This window comes from Balaenoptera ricei, chromosome 1, assembly GCF_028023285.1.
Source record: "Balaenoptera ricei isolate mBalRic1 chromosome 1, mBalRic1.hap2, whole genome shotgun sequence".
NCBI lineage: Eukaryota > Metazoa > Chordata > Mammalia > Artiodactyla > Balaenopteridae > Balaenoptera > Balaenoptera ricei.
In genome coordinates, this window is record NC_082639.1 from 42,966,077 (window position 1) to 42,985,029 (window position 18,953).

Below are 18,953 nucleotides of genomic sequence, written 5' to 3' on the forward strand. Positions count from 1 at the left end.
CTATAGAGGTATTTTTAAAGATAAAATTAACATTTAAATCAGCAGACTTTGAGTAAAGTAGATACCCTCCATAGTGTGGCGGGTCTTACCCAATAGTTTAAGGCCTTAAGAGAAAAAAAACTGAGACTTCCCCAAGGAAGAGGCAATTCTATTTCCAAACTGTCTTCAGACTTGAGCTGCAACATGAACTTTTACCTGAGTCTCCAGCTTATCATCCTGTTCTAGAGATTTTAGACTTGCCAGCTCCACAACTGTGTGAGCTAATTCCTTAAAGTAAATTGAAGGTAATATCTACTTTACATATCATACACAAAGATTGTTGTGAGGAGTAAAAATGAGAATACACAACGGTACCCAATATATCCCTATGCAACTTTAAAACCTAAGTATTGATTTAACAAACAAATACTGAATTCTACTACATACCTGTCACTGTGCTGTACTTTAGTGATACAAAAAAACAATGAGACAGACACTTTCCATTAAGTGTATGTGAGGGGTTGGGCAGGAGAACATAAAAAGATAACTGCAATGAAGGGTACTGGGTGCTACAACAGGTAAGTACAAGGTGCTGTGGGAACACAGAAGATGGATACCTGACTCTGGAGAGGGTCTAAAAAGGCTTCCTTGGTGTCAGTGAAGGCAGGATTATGGAATTGCAAAAATAAGCTGTGCAGACAGTAAGTGGTATATCTATCATATGGTATTTCAAAAGAAATTATTCCAGCCTGGGAATGCTTTGTGACAGAGAACCTTGAAGACTCAGTTAAGGTGAGACTTCAGTTAAGCCTTGAAGGAAAGAATCAATGTTGGGTAGAAAAATGGCATTTCAAATGCAAGGGAGAGCTTATGCAAGAAAGCAAAAAGGATGTCAGCACAATGGCAGACTAAGAGGTAAACCAAGAAGAAAACTTCCCAAATTTGATGAAATACACACGTCTATAACCCAAGAAGCTCAACGAACGCCAAGCAGGAAAACCCAAAGAAACTCACACTGAGACAATTATAATCAAATTGTTGAAAGACAAAGACAGAATTTTGAAAGCAATAAGAAAGGAAAGACTTTTCATGTACATGGGATCAAAAATAAGGTTATCATTGGATTTCTCAGCAGAAACCTTGAAGGCTGGAAGGCAGTGGGATGACATATTTAAAATGCTGAAATAAAAAAGAAACTGTCAACTGAAAATACTCTATCTGGAAAAACTGCCCTTCAAAAATGAGGGAGAAATTAAGATATTCCCAGATAAACAAAAGCTGAGGATTTCATTACCATTAGACTTGTGCTATAAGAGATGCTAAAGGGAGTCCTTCAGATTGAAATGAAAGGAGGCTACTAGACAGTAACTTGAAGCCATACGAAGGTATAAAGATCTCCAGTAAAGGTAGATACATGGACAAAACCAAAAACTAGTACTATTGTAATTTTGCTTTACAACTCCCCTTTATATTTTCTGTAAGATTTAAAAGACAAATGCATAAAAAATAATTATAAAGCTATGTTAGTGGATATATGATGTATAAAGATGTAATTTATGACATCAACAACATAAAGTGGAAGGGACAGAATTTACAGAAGTAGGATTTTGTATACCATCGAAGTTAAGTTGATATCAAGTCCAATTAAATCATTCAGTTTGGGATGATAAAATTCTGGAGATGAACAGTGGTGACAGCTGTGTAACAACGTAAATACACCTACGCCACTGATCTGTATGCTTAAAAATGGCTAAAATGGTCAACTTTATGCTACGTATATTTTACCACAGTGAAAAAATTAATGAAAAAGAAAGCACAGAGGTGAGAAAATTCTAGACAGCAGACTAATTTATCTAAGATGGAGGGTTTATGTGTGGTAAATAAAGCTGGAATGGTAGATCAGGGTAAGATTATAAAAGAACTTCAGTACTGGGTAAAGACACACAGACTTTTAATTCACTGGCAATGGGAGTCCCTAAAGGTTTCTGAGCTGTGCTTTTTTGAACTCTGAATGGCATTATTTAACAACATAGCTCTTCTTTCTCTGCTGGCTTCTGCTCTGTGGGGGAAGAGAGGAAGCAGAGGCTCTTATTACTGAGAAAGCTGATGACAATTGCTAGAAAGGCAATAGAACACTCTGACTCTGCTTATCTTGGGAACTGTCAGAAGTCTTGAGCTAGATTAGAGTAACAACTACAGACAGTTGATAAGAAAATTCTGGCATGTAATTCAAACCAGTCTGAAAGTTAGATGGTCTTTCACTCTAAGAATTCATATTTAGTTGATAAAAACTTAAGTTAAAGTTTGAGAGTAAAGACATTGATTTGTACCTTAAGTTTTTAATTTCTCTTTGCCTTAAATATATAATCATTATATAACTATATATTATTTCATTCTTTCAACAAACAGCTATTGAGTATCTACTACATGCCAAAAAAGATTAAACCAGGGCCCCTACTTACAGCTTGCTGGGAAAACAAACATAGCCATTAATTATAAAACTGTTAAGATAACTGCTATAGGGACTTCCCTGGTGGCGCAGTGGTTAAGAATCCGCCTGCCAATGCAGGGGACACGGGTTCGATCCCTGGTCCGGGAAGATCCCACATGCCGCAGAGCAACTAAGCCTGTGTGCCACAACTACTGAAGCCCGTGCGCCTAGAGCCTGAGCACCACAACAAAGAGCAGCCCCCGCTTGCCACAACTAGAGAAAGCCTGTGCGCAGCAATGAAGACTCAACGCAGCCAAAAATAAATTAATTAATTTTAAAAAATATTGTAACAAATTCAATAAAGACTTTAAAGAAAAAAAAGATAATTGCTATAAAAGTTTAAGTGCATTCTAAACTTCCTAGTTCTAAGAGGCTGGCTTTTTAAATGAGCTTTAGTTTCGAAAAAAAAAGTCCGAATATATTCATGGGCATAAACTGTTGAAAGCCTAACTGGAATCAGGAGAAAACACAAACTTTGGGGTGTGGCTCACATGACCACTGCCATGTCAGTGGCAGAATCCAAAATTAGATATTTCACTTTTTAAAAGGAGAAATGAAAGTTTATTTTGCAAACCCTAAATAATTAATTTATTCTACTTATCTAGTGGACAAAATGAGATGAAAAAACTCTAAGAAAAGAAATGTAAGACTAGAACTTGGTTTTTGTAATTTAAATAAAAGGGATAATAAAGTTGATAGGGATGACTAATTTATATTATATCTAGAAATACTTCAGCACAATTCCTACCACACAATAAGTGCTTAGTAAATGTCAGCGATCATCATCATCATCATCATCACACAATTTACTAGTATTAAAGTAGAACATATACTGGCTTTTTGGAAAGTTGTAATCAAGCATCCAGAGTGATGGCAGTTAGGACTTAAGTATGTTGGTAGAGACTGACTCCTAAATCCTTCAGGAGCTGAAATTTCTGGGTAGATATTTTTGTTTCCCAAAGACAAACTGAAACACATTCTAAAAAGTATTGCTCTCTTAAAAGAGGTAAGTGTCCCTTAATAAGCTACCAGTGCCACAAAATAATAGAAGCAAATAAAACGTAATTTTTATAGAAAACAACTGATTCAGACCAAAGCGGTCCAAGAGAAATATGACAGACATGTAATCTTAAATGATCAAATAGCTATATATTAAAAAGAAACAAGTGAAATTTATTTTAATATGTTTTATTTAATCCAAGATATCCAAAATATTTACATTCTTCTTTTGAAATCCAGTATATTTTATACTAGTAGCACATCTTAATTTGGATTAGCCATATTTCAAGTGCTCAATAGCCACATGTGGCTAGTGGCTGCTGTATTAGCACAGACTCAGACTTGAGCAAGGAGGGTTTCAAATAAGGGAAGTCTCCCTAAGCAGAGGTTTTAAATGATGAGCCATGTACTTTATGTGAAAACGAATTAAGGTGCCTCCTCACTACCAAAAACAAATGCATACTACAATGTAGAGCTTCGATTACTCAATCAGTAACGCCATTGCTGAGGCAGTCACAATTGAGACCTTCTAGTATCAGTACCACAGGGCCAGAAACAGATCATGTTGGATTTTATAAGCAAAAGAATTTCAGATTCGACAGTATAAGCAATGCTCTCTCCAGAGCTAATGTTTTCTCACAGTATTTGAACTAAACTAAACCAAAAACATAATTAAAAAAAAATTCAAACCATATGCTAACATTGCCTGAAATAGTTTTTAAAAAATCAGTTCTTATATACGATTGAGGTAGAGATCTATATATTTAGGAACCCAGATTCTGGCTGCCCAGCTACACAGTTCCAGTCTCCAACTAGGGAAGAGAGTGCTCATTCAGCTATTCCAACCAATGTCTGCTGAGCACCTTTCAGTGAATGCTGTGCTCTAAGTGCTGAGCTAGGTGTTGGGGATGATGATGATGATTACTAACATGCATTGAGAATTTACCATGTTCCAGGAACTGTACTAGGCATTTTACATGGGATTATTCATATTTCTATTTTACAGATGAAGAAACTGAGGCACAGACAGTTAAGTAACTTGTCTAAGTCACGTCAGGAATCAAACCAGGCAATCTGGTTACAACGCCCATGCTCTGAAATACTACTACACTATACTGCCTAATCAGAAATTTTAAGAGACAGTTGGTACTATCACACAGAGCTCAGAGACTACTGGGGAAAGAAATACAATTCAGTATTGTAATTGTTTGGAGAGAAGGATATTGAGTGTTCTCTGAGCTGAAGTGGCTATCAAGGAAAACTTCTTAGAAAACTTGTCCATTCCTCATCTGAAAAATCAGAATAAAACTGCTTACCCTTCAGCCGTGTTGCAAGAATTGAATAAGAGAATTTATATAAAGCAGGAATAGCACAATGCCAAATAACTATTATTGTAATCATCTATCCTGTTTACTGGCCCAAGACCAGGATAACAAACTGGCCTGACAGGATGTAGCTTTTACTTCCTGATGTTCTTGCTAACAGGACAGAAGACAGGAAGGAAGTAGAAGCTGGTAGAAGACAAATAAACATTAACTCCTGCCTCAGCATAATCCACCACCACCACACTATCTAAGAGACTAAAGCAATTTCTTGGTATGTTTTGCCTTTTCACTGCCGCGAACTTCTCTATTTGAGCCACTTTACTTTCAGAACAAGGGTTCTTAAAAATTGGTCCATGGATAGTTTTTAAGGGTCTAGGAACTCCTGAAATAAATGCAAAATGGTGTACATGGATAAACATGTTCTTTTTTTCTGGAGGCAGAGTCTAATAGCCTTTATCAGATTCTCAAAGGAAATCCCTGACACAAGAACAGGTTGGCAAAATACGAAAAATCAGTCCATTAACCTTCAGGTCCCTATAAGGATTAAAAATCCTCTTGCCTACAAAATCTTCTTCTATAGTCTCCAAAATAAGCTATTATTCAGAAGATCATTTGCTTTATTTCAACATTTAGTGATGGTTTCTAGTCTGCCATAAACTTTGCAGGAATTAAGTCTGGGAAATATTCTAATATTTATAACAAACTTTGATTTATTCATTCAACCAACTAACCTGTACTAAAATTCTGTGGTGTCAGGCACTGTGTGCATTAATTTCTAGACATATCCAAATGAATAAGACAGAGACCCTGTCCTGAAGGAGTTCAAATTAAAACAAAAAAAAGACACATTAAAAAAAAAGATCAGGACTTCCCTGGTGGCACAGTGGTTAAGAATCCACCTGTCAATGCAGGGGACACAGTTCGATCCCTGGTCTGGGAAGATCCCACATGCTGTGGAGCAACTAAGCCCGTGCACCACATCTACTGACTCTGTGGTCTAGGGCCCGCTTCCCGCAACTACTAAGCCTGTGTGCTGCAACTACTGAAGCCCTCGTGCTGACAGCCCATGCTCCGCAGCAAGAGAAGCCACTGCAATGAGGAGCCCCCACCCTGCAACGAAGAGTAGCCCCTGCTCGCCACAACTAGAGAAAGCCCATGGGCAGTAACAAAGACCTAATGCAGCCAAAAGACTAAAAAAGAAAAAAAAAAGACCACACTAAAATGTGGTGAGTACTATTATAAAGGAATAAAGACTCGGTAAGTAGAAAGGAAAGAGGAACTAGCAATCAAGGTTTCAGGGAAGGTTTGACAAAGGAGATGATATTTAAGCTGGGCCTTAAAGCAGGAATAAAACTTTACAAGGTAAAAGGTGTGCTCAGGCAAAGGGGAAGAGTAGGATCAGAGGCACAGAAGAATAAAAACTGGTGGCACATTGAGCTGAGAGGTAATAAGCCCACCCACCATATGGCTAGAGAAGAGGAATGAAACTGAAATGGTCGATTAGAGCACTATGTGGAACACTGAGAGAGAGTACAAGAGCAAACACATGGTATCTGTTCTAGGAGCTTCGCAGCAAGGGTCCCCAACCCCCAGGCCACGGACTGGTACCGGTCTGTAGCCTGTTAGGAAACGGGCCGCACAACAGGAGGTGAGCAGCGGGCAAGCCAGCGAAGCTTCATCTGTATTTCCAGCTGCTCCCCATCGCTTGCATTACCACCTGAGCTCCGCCTCCTGTCAGATCAGCGGCTGTATTAGGTTCTCATAGGAGCGCGAACCCTACTGTGAACTGCGCATGTGAAGGATCTAGGTTGCGCGCTCCTTAGGAGAATCTAATGCCTGATGATCTGAGGTGGAGCTGAGGCGGTGATGCTACTAGCACTGGGGAGCGGCTGCAAATACAGATTAACATTAGCAGAGAGGTTTGACTGCACAGAGACCATAATAAATCAACTGCTTGCAGACATATCAAAACCCTATTAGTGAGTGGCAAGTGACAATTAAGCTGCACGTGGTGGCAGGTTTTATAGTGGCAAGTGAGTTGATGTACTTCAATTGTACAGCTGCATGTGGTAGCAGGCTTTAAGTCAAAATCCGACACTTGTTTTAGTCTGCGCGTGGCCCGCCCATTATTTTATTTACCACTTCCATCTGCACCTCTTTCCCCGCACTGCACACTTGTCTCGGTCACAGTTGTGGTAAGCCCACAAGCTAACCCTAGCCAAAATGAGTAAAAAACAAATGTCACTAGAGAGCTTCTTTGAAAAGGGGGACAGACCCAATGATGAAACAGCAGAAAACTCTAAGACTACCAACAAAAAGAAAACTGTATTTAAAAGAAAACGCCAAGAATCCTACTTAAATTACGGGTTCATTGCAACAGGTGATTGACATTCTCCAAGCCCGCTTTGTATAATATGTGGAGACCGGTTACCCAACGCAGCCATGAAACCTTCAAAACTGCTTTGCCACATGGAGACCAAGCACCCTGCATTAAAAAACAAGCCTTTGGAGTTTTTCAAAAGGAAAAAATGTGAACATGAAAAACAGAAGCAATTATTGAAGGCCACCACTTCATCAAATGTGTCTGCACTGACAGCATCGTTCTTAGTGTCTAGCCGCATGGCTAAAGCTAAGAAGCCCTTTACTATTGGTGAAGAGTTGATTCTGCCTGCTGCTAGGAACATTTTTCATGAACTTTTAGGAGAGGCTGCAGTTCAAAAGGTGGCACATGTTCCTCTTTCGGCTAGCACCCTAACTAGACAAATTGATGAAACAGCAGAGGATATTAAGGCACAATTGTTAGAGAGGATTAATGAGTCACCGTGGTACACAATCCAGATTGACAAGTCTCCCAATGTTGACAACAAGGCAACAATGCTTGTTTTTGTGCAATATATTTTTCAGGAGGATGTGCATGAGGATATGGTATGTGCACTTTTGTTGCCAACCAACACCACAGCGGCAGAACTATTCAAGTCTTTGAATGATTACATATCAGGAAAACTGAATGGGTCATTTTGTGTCAGTATATGCATGGGCGGAGCAGCTGCCATGACTGGACGGCCTTCTGGTTTCACTACTCGGGTCAAAGAGGTCGTTTCTGAATGTGAGTCTACGCACTCTGTCATCCATAGAGAAACGCTGGGTAGTGGAAAAATGTCACCTGAGTTTAACAATGTTTTGCAGGATATCATTAAAATTATCAACCAAAGTAAGGTACACGCCCTTAACTCACGTTTGTTCGCACAGCTCTGCAAGGAGATGGACGCAGAGCACACACGTCTTCTCTTATACACAGAAGTGAGATGGCTTTCTAAAGGTAGATCACTGGCCAGAGCTTTTGAGTTAAGAGAGCTGCTCCAGAGATTTCTTTTAGAAAAACGGTCACCACTGGAAGCACATTTCAGTGGCACAGAATGGGTCGCAAAACTTGCTTACTTGTGTGACATATTCAACCTGCTCAATGAACTCAATCTGTCACTTCAGGGGAGAACAACAACTGTGTTCAAGTCGCAGATAAAGTGGCTGCATTCAAAGCCAAACTGGAATTATGGGGGCGACGAGTGAACACTGGGATTTTTGACATGTTTCAAACATTGGCAGAGATTTTGAAAGAGACTGAGCCAGGGCCTTCTTTCTCCCAGCTGATGCATGATCACCTATCTCAGCTTTCAAGACTTTGAGCATTACTTCCCAACCACAAAAGACCCCCAAACTGGGAAGGAATGGATCTGCGACCCATTTGTGAATAAGCCAGGTGAATCGAATTTGTCCGTGCTAAAAGAGGATCAACTGGCTGAGATCGCAAATGACATTGGCCTTAAAAGTATGTTTGAGACAACCTCAAATCTCCATATGTTCTGGATGAAAGCTAAGGCGGAATATCCTGAGATTGCCACAAAAAGCACTGAAAAGGCTGCTTCCATTTCCAACACCCTATCTTTGTGAAGCAGGGTTTTCTGCAGTGACAGCAACCAAAACGAGATTACGGAGTAGACTGGACATAAGCAACACACTTCGGGTGTCACTGTCTCCCGTCACCCCCAGATGGGGCCATCTAGTTGCAGGAAAACAAGCTCAGGGATCCCACTGATTCTGCATTATGCTGAGTTGTATAATTATTTCCTTATATATTGCAATGTAATAATAATAGAAATAAAGTACACAATAAATGTAATGCACTTGAATCATTCCGAAACCATCCCCCCTAACGCCCAACCCTGGGTCCGTGGAAAAACTGTCTTCCACAAAACCGGTCCCTGGTGCCAAAAAGGCTGGGGACTGCTGCTTTACAGTATCATAGTGGGAGATGATCCTACTTTATTGTGGGAAGTAGCTAAGACAGAAGAATGGTCAGGATGCCAAGAGAGCACCACGAAGGAAGAGATTTTACGCCATACTCAGAAAAGTGAACTGAGGTAAGGGCTAAAACTAGACAGAAAAAGCAGAAAGGACAGGACAGATTTCAACAATACTGAACAAATTATTTTCTCTATATATCTATTATATAAGCTATATATATTGTATCTATTACATAAGCTAAGCAGTAGGGATTAACAGTGAGCAAGCAAACAGTCCCTATGATTAAGAAGTACATAGTCTAGTGAGATATCCAAATAAAACAGACAATTATGCTATGACAAGTGTAAATTTTAAAACTATGTAAGATAGGCTCTTAAATAAGATTTGATAGGTATGGGGGTTGGGAAGGGGAAGGTTTCCAGAGGAAATAACATCTAAGGTGAGATCTGAAGGATGAGGAGGAGTTGATCAGGCAAAGGAGGTGAGGACGTAGGAATGATTTCAAGAAACATCTCAAAAATAGAAGAATAAAAATGAGAAGAAAAATATCAGGTTTCTAGCTTGAGTGACAATAAATGGTGATGTCACTGAGAAAGGGAAATAAAAGAGACAAGGATAGTGGTCAGGGGAAAATTAGGAAGTCAGGTCCTACTGAACATTCAGATGAAAACACTAGTTGGGCAATGAAAAATATAGGTGTTCAGCTCAGGTGAGAGATCCAGGTATTTGATAAGATTATTTTATAACCATTGTTTTCCCTTAAGTTAAAAATATACTAATTTAATCTGATTTACATAATTAAATCCCTATATAGCAAATGTTGAAGGAATCATATAAAAAACTTAAAGAAACAAATGACAGAAAGTCATCCTGCCTCAAGCTCCCAATGTCCTATATTTTCAACTAGAAACAATTTGGTGAACTAGGGAAGAAAACAACATCTCATTTTCTGACTGATAACAAAGAACATTCTTTACCCAACCAACTCTTGAGATTATATATAGTTTTTTATATCTCCATTGATTTTCAACGCTCAGAACAAATTATTATTCTAAGAAACATTCTTGGGGCTTCCCTGGTGGCACAGTGGTTAAGAATCCGCCTGCCAATGCGGGGGACATGGGTTCCAGCCCTGGTCCGGGAAGAGCCCACATGCCACGGAGCAACTAAGCCCGTGCACCACAACTATTGAGCCTGTGCTCTAGAGCCCGTGAGCCACAACTACTAAACCCACATGTCACAACTACTGAAGCCTGTGAGCTTAGAGCCCACACACCACAACGAAGAGTAGCCCCTACTTGCCGCAGCTAGAGAAAGCCCGCGTGCAGTAACGAAGACCCAACGCAGCCAAAAGTAAATAAATAAATAAAACAAAATAAACATTCCTTTTTTCATTATGCTTTTCCGTGTTTTCCAAATTTTTATGAGTATGTATTATAACCATCACTGAGGGGGAAAAAGCAAATCTTGTAAAGCACCATATTCATTACATTCTCATTACAGTACCATATTATGTACGTCGTTTATTTGCAGGTTTGATCCCTGGACTAAAATTAAATATCTTCATCTGAAAACCAAACAAATAAGAAGGAGCTAATCTTCTGCCAGATGACAATTTAGTAAAAGCCACAAACAAAATCTGTTTAAATTCTTTTTTCCTATTTTGTAGTTATACACGTCACCGTCTGATATATTAATAAAAGATTTAAAGGCTAAAGAGTAATACCATTGCACAGAAAAACAGTCATTCACAGTAACAAAAGTCAAGGTTTATAATGTAATGTGTTAAAGACTTGGTGGTAGTGACTTAATACAACCATTTACAAAACTGAATTTTAACAACCATAATTTTAGCATGGGTAGATGAGCCTTATTATGACATTATTGAAGTTGACAGATGATGGAAGTTTGCCTACACTGTAGATCTCACCTAAAATAAAAGCCTAGGGAAAATATTTTCACAAGTGTCAAGTATAAACGTATTACACATTTATAAAATGTGACTACAATTTAAAACTTAATAAGGTTTTGAAGCACTATGATTTTCTTAATAAGACAGTCACAAAATGTTAGATTTTTTTTTATGTGTTTAGCTGTAATTCACTATATAAGACTGCCACTAGTACAACTTAACATTATGGTAACTAGAAGTTACTGAAAGCTCAGTTTATCAAAACGTAACTAATACAGTAAGTCCCTTACATACGAACAAGTTCCAATCCGAGAGCACATTCGTAAGTCCAATTTATTCGTAAGACCAACAAAGTTAGCCTAGGTACCCAACTAACACAATCGGCTATATAGTACTGTACTGTAACAAGTTTATAATACTTTTCACACAAATAATACATAAAAAACAAAAAAAACCACGAAAAATAAAGAAAACATTTTTAATCCTACAGTACAGTACCTTGAAAAGTACAGTAGTACAGTACAACAGCTGGCATACAGGGGCTGTTGGCAGTACCAGCTACATCACTGCTGCTTTTTACACTTGCTTCCAGACATCCTGGGCTTGAAATAAAGATACTGTACTACTGTACTCTGTAAGTACTGTAAAGTACACAGAAGCACAACCACTTGTAGAGGATGCACACACGTGTCAATGTACGCCAGACACGTGAACTAACTTATGTGACTGGACATGTGAACACATGTTCACATCTTTGAAAGTTCGCAACTTGAAGGTTCGTATGTAGGGGACTTACTGTATTACAAATGTTTGTATCGGCAAGAACATTTTATGTACGATGCTCTACTTCCTATTAAAACTCATTACAAAAACATTTCATAAGTAAAATAACTACTGTTGAAATCAAGCAAGCCCTAGAATACTGGGGTATGTGTCTATTTTCATAGGCTTGAGAGGCACAGATGACAAGTATTTTCAAATCTAGCTACTATTTTTTTTTAATTAATTAATTAATTTATTTATTTTTGGCTGTGTTGGGTCTTTGTTTCTGCGTGAGGGCTTTCTCTAGTTGCGGCAAGCGGGGGCCACTCTTCATCGCGGTGCGCAGGCCTCTCACTATCGAGGTCTCTCTTGTTGTGGAGCACAGGCTCCAGACGCGCAGGCTCAGTAGGTGTGGCTCACGGGCCTAGTTGCTCCACGGCATGTGGGATCTTCCCAGACCAGGGCTCGAACCCATGTCCCCTGCAATGGCAGGCAGATTCTCAACCACTGCGCCACCAGGGAAGACCCAAATCTAGCTATTATTAAATGCACATTTCTCATAAGTCAAGCAAAAATGCTAATGGGCCGTTTATAGACCATATGAAATGAAGTCTATACACCATTATAGACTGAGTAATCAAATGTTTACATTTTTTTCAAACCAAAGTAAAAATGTTCTAAATCTTAATGAAAAGCTGTCTTATATAATAGAAAAAAATGTAGAACTAGAACTATACAACCAGGTTTGGGTGCCAGCCAGCACTTTTGCTGACCTGAGTATGACTTTGATTTTTTTCCCCCATGAGTAAAAAAGAAATTGGATTATGTAATCTCCAAGGGTTTGTTTTCATTCGTTTGTTTTTTGATTTCAATACTAAAAGCTTTATGTAATAGGCAAAGGCCAATTTTTGAGCTGAAAATAGAATTTGGTAGAATTCAGTAGAAGGCAGATAAGTAAAAACTGAACAATCCCGTTTAAAAAGCTGCCCAGACTAAGGTTATAGAATGTCAAGACATACTGTTCAAATTGGCAGATGATACTAAGGGCGATCACTGAAATTACTGTGGATTTGAAGCTATACTGCTTTCTATAGACATTTACTCTCAGAATTCATTCCTCCTTCTGGCAGAATTTTCATGTGGGGATACCCCCTCCTCCATGTGGTCTCGGTGGCAAACTAGCTGCCCCCACCCCGACCCCGCAGCTCAGGACAGAGCTCATGACAAGTCAGCAAACAATACAGCCTTGGCCACTGACTGTTTCAGTAGGTAGGACCCTAAACCAGTCCAATCAGATTGAATCTTAGGATTTGTTCAGGAACCGCCACAAGAGAGTAACTCCACTAAATCTGAAATAATAGGTACATGAGACTCAGACGTGCAATAACCCCCTTGACAACATAACAGGAAAGCCTATCTGAGAATGGAACCATGCAGTGGAAGTGGAAACAAGAAATGGAGAGAGCAAGAGAACTGATTATATCATTTGAGCCCCAGTACGAAGCTATGCTTTAAGCCATCCCTACCTCTAGGAGGTCTTAGTTTCACAAGTAAATAAATTCACTCTTAGTCTGGGTTGAGTTCTTTCTTGCAACTGCAAAAAATCATAATTAAGTTTCTCTACAATAATCTCAATGTAGTCTCATGGATGAGGAAAGATCTTTCCCAAGTTCTTGTCATATAACCCAGCTAAATCATTTAATCCCCTTATGTCTCAATATCATCAAAAAATAAAGTATCAGCCATTATCTGCTTTAAAGTATTGTGAAGGTTAAAAAAAAATGTTTGTGTAAGTAAAATGATATTTAAATCCAATGCCCTGTAGATGGAAAAATGGTCTCACTGTTTAAAAAGTAATTTTAGGAGGTCATTTTTACAATGAGTATTACTATAAAAAGTTTCTAGGGAACAAGGGAATTAGGAAATACCAACAGGACCTGCTGTATTTAGATTCAAATCTAATTGTATTCAAGTCTGTTTCTACACAGTACGTGAGTATAAGAAAGAAAATCCAACTCCAAATCAAGCAGTCCTGAGATCAGGTATTAGTTCTATTGCTTACAGGTTTGTACGACTTTGGGTAAAATAACCTCTCTAAGCATCTTAACTCCGTACCTATAAAACAGAACAGTAATATCTATCTCAAGTTACAAGGTTTTCGTGAGGATCAAATGAGATAACAAGTTATGAAAGCTCTTGGCATGGTGTCTGCATTTAACATTCCTTCCATACAATGTATTAAATAATAATTTTTTCCTATTGTTATTCAAATGTCTGAAGTTGGAGGAAAACTGTATTTCAGGGGAAAGGGAGGGGCAAATTAGGAGTTTGGGACTAACATATACACACTACTCTATATAAAATAGATAACCAACAAGCACCTACTATATAGCACAGGGAACTACACTCAATATTTTGTAATAACCTATAAGCGAAAAGAATCTGAAAAAGAATAGGTATATATATGTATACCTGACCCACTTTGCTGTACACCTGAAACTAACGCAACATTGTAAATCAACTATACTTCAACAAAAATAAATTTTAAAAAAACTTCCAAAAAAAAAAGAAAACTGTACTTCATTCATTCCAAGATATATTGATACCTATTTCACTGTCCAAAATCAAATGGCACCTTATAGTTGTTGGAATGCCATTGTTTATTTGGCAGTGTTTTCTTCTTTTTTCAGTGCTACATAATAGTACATCCTGCAGTTAAAGGTTGCCTTAGATTTATTTTTTTTTTTTAAACACATTATTGGAGTATAATTGCTTTACAATGGTGTGTTAGTTTGTGCTTTATAACAAAGTGAATCAGCTATACATATACATATATTCCCATATCTCCTCCCTCTTGTGTCTCCCTGCTACCCTCCCTATCCCACACCTCTAGGTGGTCACAATGAACCGAGCTATCTCCCTGTGCTATGTGGCTGCCTCCCACTAGCTATCTATTTTACATTTAGTAGTGTATATATGTCCATGTCCATGCCACTCTCTCACTTCGTCCCAGCTTACCCTTCCCCCTCCCCGTGTCCTCAAGTACATTCTCTATGTCTGCATCTTTATTCCTGTACTGCCGGTAAGTTCTTCAGAACCCTTTTTTTTTTTTTTAGATTCCATATATGTGTGTTAGCATACAGTATTTGTTTTTCTCTTTCTGACTTACTTCACTCTGTATGACAGACTCTAGGTCCATCCACCTCATTACAAATAACTCAATTTTGTTCCTTTTTATGGCTGAGTAATATTCCATTGTATACATGTGCCACATCTTCTTTATCCATTCATCTGCCAATGGACATTTAGGTTGTTTCCATGTCCTGGCTATTGTAAACTGTGCTGCAATGAACATTTTGGTACATGACTCTTTTTGAATTATGGTTTTCTCAGGGTATATGCCCAGTAGTGGGATTGCTGGGTCATATGGTAGGTAGTTCTATGTTTAGTTTTTTAAGGAACCTCCGTACTGTTCTCCATAGTGATTGTATCAATTTACATTCCTACCAACAATGCAGGAGGGTTCCCTTTTCTCTACACCCTTTCCAGCATTTATTGTTTCTAGATTTTTTGATAATGGCCATTCTGACTAGTGTGAGGTGATACCTCATTGTAGTTTTTATTTGCATTTCTCTAATAATTAGTGATGTTAAGCATCTTTTCATGTGCCTCTTGGCCATCTGTATGTCTTCTTTGGTGAAATGCCTATTTAGGTCTTCTGCCCATTTTTTAATTGTATTGTTTGTTTCTTTAATATTGAGCTCCATGAGCTGTTTGTATATATCAGAAATTAATCCTTGTCTGTTGCTTCGTTTGCAAATATTTTCTCCCATTCTGAGGGTTGTCTTTTCTTCTTGTTTATGGTTTCCTTTGCTGTGCAAAAGCTTTTAAGTTTCATTAGGTCCCATTTGTTTATTTTCATTTTTACTTTCATTACTCTAAGAGGTGGGTCAAAAAAGATCTTGCTGTGGTTTATGTCAGAGAGTTTTTCCTATGTTTTCCTCTATGAGTTTTATAGTGCCTGATCTTACATTTAGGTCTTTAATCCATTTGGAGTTTATTTTTGTGTATGGTGTTAGGGAGTGTTCTAATTTCATTCTTTTACATGTAGCTGTCCAGTTTTCCCAGCACCATTTACTGAAGAGGCTGTCTTTTCTCCATCGTATGTTCTTGCTTCCTGTGTCGTAAATTAGGTGACCATATATGCATGGGTTTATCTCTGGGCTTTCTATTTGCCTTAGATTTAATAAGGTACACTGATTACCATATTAAGAACCATAGTACTTAACCAAATAAAGTAGTACTTACCCAAGATATACATTAGAAACAGAAAAGAGTGTGTGCATGTATTTATATAATCAGGTATAATTTTACTTTACATACCTCTGTAGGTCAACTATTTCATTGTTAAGGGTATCTAGCTCCTTAATAGCAGAGAAATCTGCGACAGGACTTGATCCTGTGATGTTCTAAAAACAAAGAGTTCACAATTATAACATTATTACTATAAAATTGCATGTGGCAAAGCATTAAAAATGTTTAAAAGCACTATATGGATACATATTTTATGGTATTACTAACACTTTTAATTCACTTAAGAAAACCCTATCTAGTGCAATTTTACACACACACACACACAGGCAGTTATATACTAAGACATTTTCCCTTAAACTCTCTAAAAGCTGTTGTTCTATAATATATACCACCACTTGAGATCCCAATGTCTTCATCACGTGATCTTAGCCTGTCTAGAATGTTGCAGTAAAGCAGATACCAGATTTATAAACTAATTCCTCCACTGAAGCATAAATTTCTTGGGGAGGTGAATTGTGATTTATTTGTATTTGTATTAAATGGTGGTTGATCTTATTTAATTCAACAAGTATTTACTTTTATTAAATACTTTCAGTGTCTATTTAAAGTAAAACCAACCGCTCAGCATGTTCCATAGTAAATATTAATATCACCATACATGAAACTGTCTTATATGACATCCTTTACATATGGTTTTCTTTCAATAATGGAGGTGTCAAAATTAGTCTCTGAATGGTATCTGTATTTAGAAAACCTAGCTGGGTTTATTCTGGGCTCTGCTCTTTTACTAGCTGCATGATCTTCACTGCAGAACAGGGAAATAATCTCTGCCCTGCCCACTTTAAAAATTAAATAAATACTGCATATGAAGTCCCCCTACAAACTTTATGATATTTTATAAATGTAAGCTATTATTATACTTAACTTCCTCAACAGAATATGCTCTTGAAAGTTGGAAAGGCTCCCAATGACTTGCTTCCACCCTGGCTCAGTCCCCTTTGTGAACCATTTTTGATGCCTTATATAGCTGGCTGAAGTCAAGACAAAAAGATAACTGCTCCTTCAAACACCTGACCTACACCCAATGCTACAACCAAACTGACAAATAACAGGATGATCATCATTAGGAAATGTTAAAACTGAGGCCTAAACATGTAAAACTAAAATATGTTGAGGACCTTATTAGGAGAACATAAAACTTAGTATTATACTTAATGTTGCTGTGAACTTAAGGTATGTCACCAACTTGCACAACAGAAGAAGAAACCTAAAAGTTCACAGTATCCTATCTGCTCACATTTATATAATGGTTTACAAATTTACTAAGTACTAATCTGAAAACTGGTCTGTAGGTAGGGCAGATATTATTATTAACCCCATTTTAGAGCTAAGGAAACATATTAAATGACTTGCTTAAAGTTGAACCCAGCTAGCTAATAGGTGATATTGATCAGGAGACTTCTAATCAAATTCAAGTGCTATTTCACATCATGCCCCTTGGCACCTGCATATTAAGATCATTTAGGTAAATGAAACCATTACCCTAAAAGCCAACTTGATAAACAGGTACATCAATAAAATGTGGTAAATAATTCCTTCTGTATTTCTTTATGCTATACTGCATAACCATTCTCATATGTTTTGTTTTGTTTTGACTATCAATACCAAAACTCATCCGTTAGGATTCAATTAACTCTATTCTCAATTTTATATTAATTACAGATTTGTACCAAATATACCTCTTACTATGTTTTACTATTATGTGTTTCACTGACACATAGACCCTTATCATTCTAAAGAGTCAGAAATTTTAAAGTGGGTTTCTGAATGTGACAAGTATTTACTAGGATTTTAACTCTGCCCAAACTTGACTTATGAGCTAATTAAGCCTGGCCAGACAATTTGAAAGGCGAACAAAATGAAAAATTAGCACTTAGTCTCACTTTTATCACCAAGAGTAACTTACATCACGTAAGTGCTACTGAGAAATTTGCTATCAGAGGTGCAAGCAAACCAAGAAACTCAGGACTCCCATACCTGTTCTGTCACTCTAACTCAAAAAAAGTGACTCACATTGACAGTCTTTCACTATTAAAAATATCATCAAATAAGAAGAGTGAGACAAATAAGTTTAACTTCAAACAAGTTATAAGGTAATACCATAGATGACTCCAGAATGAAGATTAGTGTACTTAGTTGGTACTGAAAAGTGTACTTGTGTCACTCTCAATTGCTGACACAAAAATTAAACTCCTGTTCTAGAGCAATAAAATAACATGCAATCAGGAAGCACAGAAAAAGTTCGGCTAACAGTATATAAAGTATAAGAAGGGCATATGAAGAAAAATGTACCATGTCCCCTTCTTGCAAAATATTTTCTCTCACCTTGTTTTGTGTATTACACAAAAATTCCACTTTGGTGATTTTAAGTGGATCAGAGAGCTTAGGGAAGGCAAGTTAAAATGCACACAAGGACCAAGTGACAGACATGTGACAAAAGCATGCTGTTTAGGTATTTTCTCTGCATTAACTTTGAGGCATAAACAACCTCTAATTTCAAAATGTATCTTGTAAACCAAAAACCATAATGCTAAAAAAGGCATAAAGTAAAGCTCTAACCTTGAGAGAGTAGAGTTAAGAAACTGACAGTACAAGAAAGGCGAAAAGCAGAGTGCTGCAGAATGGAAAAAATAGTCCAAACTAGAAAAAACACAGAAAGGAAAGCAACATTCAAAAAAGGATTAGTCAAAGCTGCAAAAAAATGCAGTTCTAAAAAAATTAGATTATAAAGAGAAAAGAGATTATTTGAAAGACAAAACAAATGCAAATTTTAATTTTTAAGGTTAAAATTTTTGGTTATAGATAAGAC

At 37.5% G+C, this 18,953-nt stretch overlaps 1 protein-coding gene across 3 annotated transcripts in view; it reads right to left on the bottom strand.

The window, feature by feature from the left end:
- EPS15 (epidermal growth factor receptor pathway substrate 15) overlaps positions 1-18,953 on the bottom strand; it is a 164,774-nt gene that overhangs the window by 72,084 nt on the left and 73,737 nt on the right. For all 3 annotated transcript variants that reach the window (XM_059922320.1, XM_059922319.1, XM_059922321.1), the window contains exon 12: positions 16,154-16,239. In XM_059922320.1, coding sequence (XP_059778303.1) covers positions 16,154-16,239 — 86 coding nt within the window. The remainder of the gene's footprint in view (positions 1-16,153; positions 16,240-18,953) is intronic.